The following is a 12031-nucleotide window of genomic DNA, read 5'->3' as shown; positions in this document are numbered from 1 at the left end:
AACAGCTGTAATGGTCCAAGGCAAAGCAGACCACCAAAACTTACAAAGTATTTGACAGTAAGATTACCTCTATCAAGGGATCTGATTGAGGAGCACATTTCCAGAGGCAGTCAGGCTAATACTGTCTTGATTACCTTTAGGAAAAACAAAATCCTTGTCTTCGAAAAAAGCCCTCTTCCACTGCTAGGGATATCTTCTTTTAACCTAATAAACCCTTATTAAAGCATAAGAAAGAATAGTTATAAAACATAAAGTCAGAAATAAAGCTGTCCTAGAGCAAATTTTCCTCCCCTTCTCTCCCTCTTTGTCCCTTGAGAATGAAGGATTGAACCAGAGACTTTATAAAATCTAAGAGGGATTTGGCTGTTAATTTTAGAGAGAAAGACTCAGCTCCTCTGGAGATAGGTGGAAAATGCGTAACATCCATATGTGGATATAGGCTTGGGAATAATTGCCTCCTGTTGAAATGCAGCGATGATGCACTCTATCAAATGGAAATTAATTTCTCAGTAAAATAAGTAGTTTAATGCAACAGTCATCACTGGAGAAAAAATGGATAAGAAATGAATTGAGGCTGCATTTGAATCTTTATGTTAAAGTCACTGACAGTCATCTTTCAGCTGCCATTTATCACTTATAAAGAAGGACTTGTGGGAATAAAATGTTTGGTATGATTTATTATTTATCAAATATCTTCAGAAGCACATTTTGGAAATATGCATGCCCTGGATTCCAGATGGGAAATGTATGCTCTGAAATAGCATACAGGTCACCATTCAATTGGCTTCTAAATAATTTCCTTTTACCTCCTGGAGCACTGAACAAGATAAAGTGTTTGGAATTTTGAATCATTTTTATAATGATGCTGTTGCAGTGTAGCAAAAGATTTGATGAACTCTGTGCAAACATTCCAAAGCACTTTCAGATAAAGAAATTTAAACCTGGAGAGGTCTAGCTTGTCTAAATCTGGTTTGCATTATAGCTCTGGAAATGTATGTTATTAATTAATAACAAGCATGAAAAGTTGCAGCATAAATGATTTAGGCAGCTTTCGTTTCTTACGTTAGAATTAACTCCTGAATTAAGAGAGTGGAAGCTATCATACAGAACTAGCATTCAGCACATTGTGTTTATCACACAGCAGGTAATCATGAGACAAACTTTCTACAGATAGTTATGAAACAAAATTGTTATTATAGAAGTTTTTCCTAATCCTTGCCTACTCTGAATTGACTCTATAGCATGACCCTATGATGTTGCTATCACCATACCTACATTGCTGATGTTATTTTCAAGAGCCTCTGTTGTTGCAGCTTTGGTTTTTTTTCACTACTTACATAACATTCTGTAAATATCCATTCACTTTTCTGAAATCTCTTCAGCTCTCAGCCTGCTGATATCCTGTGTCAGTGATCCCTGTGACCGAGTCAAGCACTGTGAGAGTGAAATCTGGGCTGCATTGTTTTCAGTATCAGTTTGTATTGAGATAACTGTCCCTTTGTGAAAGGCAAGCACTATACTGTTTCATTAAGTCAACATTGCTAGGCATTCTTGAGAAAAAAATAAAGGTGATGTTGATGGTGAAGATGTCTTTTCTGAGAAGCGATTATAAGGGTTGTAGCTGGGTTGGGAGGTGGGGAGCTCTAGCATGCAGACTGGCAAGACTAAAAGCTTTGTATCTTCCTTGTCTGTTCTTTTTCATCTCAATGGCCATTGCTTGTTTTTTTAAGAAACCTTTCCAAGAAATGAGGCAAGGAACTTTTATAAGTGCATTTTAAAGAGTGTGCTAAAACTGACTGAATCATTGAAATGCGAGGCTCCAGTTGTGGGATGGAAGAAATAAGAGTGAGAAGAAACTAAAAGGTCACTGTGACAGAATGAGAAAGGCCAGAGAGCATGTGAGGAGGTATTTATGTGCAAGAGAGTAGAAACAGCAATGCAGATGAGAGGCAAGTTGGAGAGAGAATGAAAGGTGAGACAAAAGAAGGGCTTTTATGAGATGTGCAGAATGGAAAGAATTTTAGTGATGGTTTTTGTCATGTATGTCATGTCATACAATGAGTACTGTGTAGCTGAACAGTGGTCCAGGCAAGACTTTATCAGTGCTGGGAGATGGATTTTGAAAAAGAGAGATGAAACAGAGAGGGAAATGTAGGTACCATAGTAAGATCCACAAGGGGTATTGACTACTTCAGTGTCTTTGATAAGGACACATTATGACGAGTCTTCCACCGGAGTTCGTTTATCCTTGCTACTGAAGTAACTTTTCGCCCACCATTTCCTTCTGCTTCCATTCCTAGCCTGTAAAATGAAAATTCTACCCAGTCAGGCTAATGCAGCCAACTGAAATCTGTGATCTTATAGGCAATTCCTATTCAAGAGAGAAACTTGGCATGAATCAGAGTTCTTTCAGTGTAACTGTCTTTGCTTACTAGACAATACACAAAGGTATGCACTTTCTTAAGCATGAGAAGGATCGGATAAATACAGATGATTTCTCACTTAATCTTTCAAAATGTCTTTAGATTCAGGAGTCCACCAAATCTCTTAGCTTTTCTAGGGTTAAATTTATGTGTTAATTTATTCCTGTGCTCTGTCAATTCTGCATCTGAGCTTTCATTCAGGGATAGACTCTGAGATTCATCCCGAAATGATGCTCATCCTCCTATGGGACTTCAAAGTGTTTGGATCAGGTTTGTACTATTTTCCAAAGATAATAATGGAATTTTACCTAATACAATGCCCTCCAAATAGGTATTGGACAGAACTGTGATTCAAAGAGTGTCACAGCTTAGACCTGCATGTGTTAATTTCTCCATTTGTAAGCTTTAAAAAATACTTCAAAATATATATTATTTGTTTGGGGTTTGCTTTAGTGAACAAAAAATTAAAGATTAATCCACTCTTTGCTAAACCTCCCCCAGTCTCAACTTCTGAATATTTACATGTCTCTGAACTTACATAAGTGTGCTTTCCAGGCTTTGTGTTACTGTATAACTTCCACTTAATAGTTTGCTGGAATGAAGAGCTGTACATTTGACAAGTTTTTTTATAGTAGAGCTTTGCACCTGAATAGTGTTTGTTCATTCTTCAGGATATACTTTTGTATATCCTTCTTGGAAATCACCAGGGTGAAGGGGCTGACAGACAACTCCATTTGTAAAGCAATTTTCCTATCTTTCTGCAGAAATTAAAGCAAATTTCACCCATAGGTGACAGCAAACTCTTGGAAACTGAAAAGGCAGTCAACTCAATATGTGCAATTAAGTATACAATAGTGACAGCAAAAATGTTTACGTGGAAATATGTGAAAAATCTAAAGCCAATCAAATCTCAGAAAATCCCTGATATCTTTCTGAGAACTGCAAAAGAGCTATGTAGTGTGGGTGGTGATTAGATAAGGAGAAAGACTCCAGTCTGAGGACAGCTGACGGTTCCCCAGTAGTTTACCCTTGAACATGCTTTGTCCTAGTAAGCTGATCCCCTTCCCTAACCCACACCTCTGCTTCATGGCTTTTATAGGAGAGACCTGTAAGGTCTAATTGCTGCACCCCATTGTCAGCCACAACTCAAAAGTTATCAAATGCTCCTTACCTTTGCAGAATCATGTGTACTTTCATACCAACACTCTGAAACTGGATATCAAAGATGAAACAGTAACTTATCACACATGCTGCTGTGGGAGCTGGTGGGAGCTGTTATCTGTGCTATGTACTTTCAGGTCATTAGGATGGAAACACGTTGGTCTGATCTGTTTTATCACTATGAATACGTTACTCTCCAGGTACATTTTGGAGAAAAACATAGGAGAATGAGATTTTTCTTTTGACTTATCACTGAATTAGTAATTTATGTATTTATTTTTCTAGTAATTTGGTAAATTGCTTAGTTGTTTACTGTTACTGTTAAAAAATTATGTTCTGGAAGAAAAAGCAAAGCCAAATATTTCCTTTTTTCTTTTCCTTTACAAGCAGGCAGGAGAGGCTTGAGATGTCCACATCCTATTGTTTCTTATCAGTAAAGTATTTCTTATGAAATTAGCAGCAAATGAAATATTTCTTTCTCAGAAATATGCCTTATTTCTTTCTCAGAAATGAATTCTTACTTGTGTCTGGATAATATTTAAACACATTAATAGTAAATGCTGTTAATCAGATTCAATCTTTTGTGATTTTCATTAATTACGTTCTTACTTTAACTGAGTTGTTTTACACAAGCTGTAATCTTTGAGACGTGGTGGATTACTTAACTACAAATGAGCACTTGGAGGAAAGAGCATGCTTTCAGGGCATGCTTGCCTTTATACTTTGTCCTTGAGAATTTTAAGTGCAATTTATTTATTAGATACATAGATGTGGACAAATGTCAATATATTGCAATAACTGTTGCAGCATTAAATGAATGTCTGTGTTGTGGTCAGAGGCTTGGGTGCTATTTTTAGATGCGTTGCTTGTATACTAGAGGATCAGTAGAGATGGAGAAGAAGTGCTGCTCAAAGCTGGGTCAGTCTGGTGAAAGCAGCTTTTGAGGAATTGAGGAGAGTGTGGCAAAGCCATCCAATGGATTTTAGCTGAAGTATATGGCTTTCTTGAAGACAAACCACTTTGTAGAGAAAATGCTGATGTAAAAGAACACTTTATGAAGGAAGAAAACTGTGTATGTGAGACAAAAAGCGGGGGTACAGGCTTGACAGGCCTACCTGTGCCCCTGGCCACAAAATAGAAACTCAGTCTAGTATGTTTGTGTATGTGTAGGGTGCATCTGCCCCAGATCTGAGCTATTTGCTTGGGGATTGCTTGTACACATTGGAGATAAACAAGCAACTCTAAAGAATGAGGTGGAGGATCTCCTGGTCACGCGTGTTCTTCCTGTGGGCTGTTGAAGGGAGGCAAAAAGGAGTAGGCTTTTTGATACTTAAGGAAGATTAATTGCTTTCTGTCTTGTGTCACCTGTTGGCGAATAGAAGAAACTGATGCCGAAGTCACTTCTCTACCTTGAGATCAGAGCTGAGACTTCCTAGCAAGGTTTTGCATGGGCATGATGGTTTGGGTTTTTTTTCTTTTTCTTTTTCCTAAATAACATACTTAAGTGAGGCAAAGTAATCAGCCATTCTTTGTTCAGGTCTTTTTGAAAGGGGATGGAATAAGAACAAAACCAACAAACCCAAACAAACTGGGAAAATAATCAACTACAGAAATTTTTATCCCTTTTCCTTTCTCCTTTTTAATAGTAAGGAGATGTTTAGGGTCATCTCTGGTCAATTCTTGCCCTTTGTTGCAGATTGTTCACAGGACCCTTGCAGCGATGCTGGGCTCTCTGGCAGCTTTAGCCGCCTTAGCTACTGTTGGGGAGGTAAGTTATCAAACTGTAAATGCTCACTTTGTTCACTTTGTTTCTCGGTGTGATATCATAAATTTCCATATTTGCCCCTAGGCACATGGCAGAGCAGTGTTTTTTAAGAGAGAGAGATGGTAGAGCAGATATTGGGATGGGGAAGCATCTTGGGGAGAACAAATCAGCCTAGGGTATAGTTAAGAAGAGTAGAAAAAAGCCAGTTGATGCCGTTTTGCTCTGATTTGCAGGAAGTGGAGTACAAACATTTTTAGCTTAATTCAGAGTTACTTTAACACTGTTATTTTCAGTAATGTTAGGTTACCAAGCAAACCTAAATGGAAATACATTGCCTTATGCTACCCTAAATAATTACACCTCATGCTTACATCTTCGAATCCTTTTGTTTCCCCCACTGCTTACTCTTAGTTGATATTTAGTGAAACCTCTGAATGATTTTCTCTGTTTTTCTTATAACTAGTCACCACATCATTGCTATGTTCCCTTAAATCACCTCCGGTTTGCTCACAGGTGAAGTGGTATGCTTTTGTTCTCTTACCAAAGAGGAAACTGGGGTGTACCATATAATTTGGTTATCTTTTATTTCTGTAATGCTACATAAGGAACAACTAGATAAATCAATAGCCTAATGTAGGCTTTTGGTAATGACCCACTTAGGATGTCAGCAGTACTTTGAATCAGTAGTAATAATAATAATAATAATAATAATAATAGTAATAATGATAATAACAGAGTCCTTTTTTGTGTACCTTGTAGGAACACTTATTGATTTCCTTCATAGCTTATTTAAATGGTTCATCAATTAAGTGGAGTTTATATTTCATGGCTAATCACAAGTTAGGTGTTTCATGGCATTCACAGGTAATTGTATTGTTTGATTGCAGAGGCCAAGTATGGTCAAAGTGGTGGAGTGGATTGATTATGACACACTAGCGCTGCTGTTTGGAATGGTAACTAAAATGCACCTTGTGCTCTGTGCTGAAATAATCACATTCAATATAGAGATGTTTCTCTTTTTAAGGTGTTGTTAATTGCACTCTACTGAGACATGTTATGATGAAAATTTGGGCCTTGAGGGATTTAAAAACAGGGAGGATGTTCAGACCTCTGAAGGAGCCTTTTGAAAATGTTGATCTTATTCTGGTTTTTGGGGGTTTTTTTGGTTGGTTTTTTTTTAAGTCTGTAAAATTGTGTTGATAACATACTGAAAATATCCTTGAGATCTATAAAAGGAATGACCTGTGTAAGTGCCAAGTAGTATCACTCTCATTTACCTTGTTTATTTTTTTTACTCAAAACCTTCCTCAAACACACTGTGCTGGAAAAGTAGTTTTCTTTGTCTTAGTCAGTGGTGTGTTTGGAGGAAAAAAAAAAAAGCAGCAAAACAGGAATGGAGGAAAAATCTCTTATTAGATTATAATCATATATTATTTCAACCACTTTGCCCAGAGCTATTTATGGTAAAAAGAGTTTTCCAAATGCTGTTAGGCTCTAACACAAAATACACAATTTATAAAGAAAAAAATACAATTATCTGTTGCCATTTGGAGCTTTTCTTATTTCCTGACACTGCTCCCTGCCTTTCCCACAGAAAGCAAAATAACATACGTTGCGAGTAAAAATGGAAGGAGAGGAAACCTCTCAGAAATGTGGGAAAAAGCAAGTAATTCTTGGAGCCACTATATATCATCTTCTGCATTCTGTAGAGCATTACTGCAGCAAGCAAACATACTTATTGGCTTTTCTTGATTAATGACATAAGGGAGATTCATTGAGTACTTAATGTATGATGCCCACTTAGTCACTACAAATAAAATTCAACCGGACTAGCATGACATTTACAGTCTGTTTATGCTGAGAACTAAATTTCACTGTATGATGCATTAACAAGAGATATCTAGCAACTGTAGTGGATAACCTCATACAAAGATGATAATATTCTTAGAGCTGTGTCTGATAAGAAGGACTTTTGTCAGAATCACAGATTACATTGCTTTGTTTTTGTGTAATAGTCCAGTTGCAAGCTATTTTCTTTTTCTTCATCTTTTGGTAGATGCTTTTGGTGGCCATATTTTCAGAGACTGGATTCTTTGACTACTGTGCGGTAAAGGTAGACTTGTTTTGGTACTCTTGATTATTACTAGATTAATCAAGTTAGTATTTAATCAGAACTGTTACACTATATACTATCTTTGAAGAACCTTTCTTAGAGCAGTGTAGACTTACACATTAGAAATTACAGTTGTCAACTTGTAATTTTGAAAAATCTCTTAGGGATGAAAGGAAGCCCTTAAGGCAATTCTGTTTCTACAAGAGAAAGATAAAAGCCCCCAGCAGGGTACACAAGCATATGGGCAAAAAATAAAGCCGAGTTATTCCATTGACTTCCCCAGGACTGCAGTTCTGCTGTAACTGAAATCTGTATTTTGTGCCTGACAGTAGGGGGAGAGGAAATATGGGAACTATCACTAGCTTTATGATCACACATGAAAAATGGCTGCAGAATTTTGTACAGTAGCAGAACCAGAGATTACATGAAAAGGGTAATTTTGATGGTTTGGTTGTAAAGCAAATATTACCCATAGCGAGGGACTCCTTCACCTGCTGAAAAGCTGAATTTTCTTGAGAAGGTTTGGAAGAAAGAAAACAAAAGTGACAAGAGGACTGCTTTGAGCACAGAATCCCTGAACAAAACATGGGTGGACACAACTCCTGCCTGTGTAGATGTCCAGACTGTGTAGATCTGGCAGTGCTGCTCTGTGGATGAGGAATGTGTCCCAGCACATGGAGAGGGAGGGGGAGGGAGGTCTGAACCATGTTAGTCCACCCAGCCATGCAGGCAGAAGATGGGAGCTCAGCCCTGCTCTTGCCACAGACCCCCTTCATGCCTGAGAGTAGAACATGGTGTCTCTTCAGGCTTGTTTCTTCCTCTGCATGATGGAAATGTTTGCCCACTTCCACAAAGTGTTTTCTTGCTACATTAATTAATACTGGAGAGGATGCTCTAGGAGGTGCATGGAGTACTAAACGCTCTGAACTCACTGTTGCATCATGTTTGGTGAAGTTTTATCTAACTTTTTTTGAAAACTAAGCCAGAGACATCTAGACATCTAGTCCCTTAATTTTGTTTCTATTTGTTTGGTTTTATTAGGCTTATAGATTCTCTAGAGGCAAGGTGTGGGCTATGATTACGCTTCTGTGCCTCATTGCTGCAATTCTTTCTGCATTTTTGGACAACGTTACCACTATGCTGCTCTTTACTCCAGTAACCATAAGGTACTTTATTGTTATGGTTTTGGACTTGGTCTTTTATAGCCAGCAATCAGTAGTAGACATGTGTGCAAAATGCTTGTTTGGACTTTTTTTGATCATCTAAACGGAAATCAAAACTTCAAATATTCCTACTGTAGTAGGGTAAAGAGCTAACGTTTTCAAAGGGATTGGTTGCTTTTTCTCTTTGTGTTAATAGTGATCACATATCTGAAGCCTGCTATACTGCCTTGGCAGCTAACTATTCTGGTTTTTCTCCATATCTGAACTGCAGTAGCATATTGCACCAAATGCTTCCTAGTAGATGATTTTTTCCTGTAGAAAGGGAGAATTTTTTAATTAAAGCTGCCTTCTGCTTTACTGCCTAATATGTATATATATATATACACACACACAATTCTAGATAGTAATTTATATTTTAGTGAAGTTGTTATCCCTTCTAATACTGATGATAAATAAATTTTAAAATGTCCAAATTTTGACTAAAAGTTTTGTTTTGGAATATGAGACTGAATTTTCTTCCTGTTGGTGATCACAGCATTGGTACAGCCACTGGTTAATTCCACAATTTGAGATTAATACTTGGAACTTTTAATAGAGAACAGTGAATTTAATTATTTCAGATTTCTGTAAATTAATAACACATGATTTGCAACTACATTTAATCAATATATGATTATAAATTAGTGTACTCTGAATTTAACCTGTGTCTGGCCAGGCAAATTTAGTTCATCCAGTTCAGTTTTCGAAAGATCCTATGTGTTTTTAAAATAATCCTGAGTGATGTAATACTTGCAGTCATTATCACATTAAAGTACACAAAATTCTATTAAGATATGCTCCCACTTTAAAATGTAGCAAAAAGCAATAAAACTCAATTTTGCAAGTGGAATTTATTTTGGATTGGGAAACAGCTGATGAATGAAAGCTCCGTTTGTCTTCTGTCTGATTATATTTTAGAGATAACTTTACCTTACTCCAATCAATAATTTTACCTCTAGCAGTAGGCAACAATGGAACTATTAAGCACTGTTTCCTTCAGCTGGGTCGCAGGTATTTTGAATTAACTATAATTAGGAATGGATTGAAATCCAACCATCAATGCATCATGAACTACTGTTCACAGGCAGAGCTACTGTAGCATTTACTCTGTTTTCAAAGAATCCCAGAATAGCTCAGGTTGGAAGAGACCTCGGAGTGCCATCTGGTCTAACATTTCATGAGAAAAGGAGCCTGGATGAGTCTATCTGGCACCCTGTCCCATTGTGTCTTGAAAACCTCCAGCGATGGGGACTCTACCACATCCCTGAGGAGGTTGTTCCGGTGGTTAATTGTTCTCACCATAAATTTTTTTTCCCTATGTTGAGATGAAATCTCTCCCAGTGCAACTTGTACTTGTTGCCCCTTTTCTCCATGTGGCTGCTTGTGAAGAGAGCACCTCTGTCTTTGTACTGACCCTTTAAGTACTGGAGTTTTATACTAAATGTATATTAAGTACTTTAGTTTTATACCAAATGAGTTTGTAAGACTGAAGAAGGGGAAACTCAGTATGTGGGAAATATTTGTATTTGAATCACTATCAAAGCTAAAATAAAATTTTATCTTGCCTAGTAAACCCAAATAATTGCCTATTTCTAAAAGCTTCATGCTGGGGGTCATTTTTTGTTTTTATCTTGCTGCCAATGTCTTCAGCCCTCATCTACAGATTCACTATGTTGCACTGCACTGCCATTGCCATGGAGATAAAGCTTTCAGAAAATCCTACTGACTCTATGAATATGGATTTATATTTCCATTAATAAGGCATAAAATGACGATTTTTTTCACTCTGCATTTTGTAGTAAGCTAATAAAAAAATAACAACTACCCCTTTTTAGCTATAGTTTATTTTCAACATAATTTGTTATTGGGAACTGGAAAGGGCTAATGGTTGTTCACATGGGGAGTTATATAACCAGTATAAGTAAACTGAAGAAGTTTGATCCTACCACACAGCTAACACATTGTGGTGGCTTTATACTTTGGGCTTGGCCTTTCTTGACCTATGTCAGAGGTTCTTTCTTCAAGCTATCACGAGGTGCATCAAAAAGAAAGAATAACTAAACAAAAGTTTAGTTGCAGGTTACATTTTGAAACATTTGGATGTCAAGGAGTGATAGGTTAAAATTTTAAGTACAGCTGTGGTCTTCTACCACAATTGATACAATTGGGCAGCTGTACTATAAAGTACCCTTTAACAGCATAATTTTACGCTGTTGGGGAAATACCGTATTTTTGCACAGTTATTTTGTTCTGGACTTTTTGTATGCTGACATGTGTCATCTGACACTGTTTTTCCTGAGTTTTAAATTGACAATTGGTGACAGGGTAAGTGTATCAAGTTAAGCTTTTGTGCAATGCACTTTCTCTTTTAATAATGCAGACTTAGACTGCATGGTAAAGCTCAGCTCTTCCTTCAAGGAAACATGACAGCATTGCAGTGAAAGCAATCCTGAGACAGCATTCTTGCTGCCACTCTTTCCCCCATCCCATATTAGGTAGAGGGGGCAATAAGTTAACCATGTCCTCCATCTTTACACACTGGAGTGATGTTTTGATAAGCTGTGAGCAGGAAAGCATTCGTTCCTTATTCCAAAGTGCTTAGGTATGACCTTAACTTTCAGCTTTTAATGCCATGGACCAAGTTTAAAGTCAAACTGGTACTTCAGAAATGAGAGGACTGTGCAGATCTGTGTGTAAATGTAATTTGTGCAAGTTGAAGCAATCCATGTGAAGATTTGTAAGTGCGCCCTGAGTTGAAATGGATCATGAGGTTACTGAGTCAATCACAGTATTTGACAGAGCACTTAAGATACTTCTTGTTAGAAAAGCATCTTACTGAAGGAGCATTAAATATGTTTGAACTGCTAAAAACATTTTGAGATTTTTTTATAGAATGAGAAATGTGTATTTTATACTCTTGTTGCATTAAAAATAGAAATACTCATGATCAAGCTTGAGAGAAGGGGAAAAATAAGAACAGAATGAACTGGATAAACCTAGGCTGAAAGCTGAGGTCTCTAATAGATGATTCATGGCTAATAGGCAGCCTGGGCAATCCTCTACCACTGCTCCCTACAAGAAAGTTACTAATTGATGATGATGCAGAAACTGTGATTACCCAGAATAATTTTCCATAGGTGAGTGTAGCCTTGGGACTATGGTTTAAGAAGTCATATGATGTTGAAAATTAGAAATGTTATTTTCCGTGTAGTCTAACTCTTGTAATAGTTGATTAATTAAATGCTTTTTAAAATGCATCAATTTTCCAACCATTAATTATTCCATTACAAATGTAAAAAAAAAATCTATCATTTTTGCATTTGTATTGCTATAATTACTGTAGCACATATAATGTAGCACAATTAAA

At 37.0% G+C, this 12031-nt stretch overlaps 1 protein-coding gene across 1 annotated transcript in view; it reads left to right on the top strand.

The window, feature by feature from the left end:
- OCA2 (OCA2 melanosomal transmembrane protein) overlaps window positions 1–12031 on the top strand; it is a 176265-nt gene that overhangs the window by 49453 nt on the left and 114781 nt on the right. Inside the window, exons 9-12 of the mRNA XM_056329924.1 lie at window positions 5281–5352; window positions 6237–6302; window positions 7406–7462; window positions 8504–8628. Coding sequence (XP_056185899.1) covers window positions 5281–5352; window positions 6237–6302; window positions 7406–7462; window positions 8504–8628 — 320 coding nt within the window. The remainder of the gene's footprint in view (window positions 1–5280; window positions 5353–6236; window positions 6303–7405; window positions 7463–8503; window positions 8629–12031) is intronic.

The sequence above is a fragment of the Falco biarmicus genome, chromosome 2, assembly GCF_023638135.1.
Source record: "Falco biarmicus isolate bFalBia1 chromosome 2, bFalBia1.pri, whole genome shotgun sequence".
NCBI lineage: Eukaryota > Metazoa > Chordata > Aves > Falconiformes > Falconidae > Falco > Falco biarmicus.
This window is presented reverse-complemented; position numbering and strand designations above follow the sequence as displayed.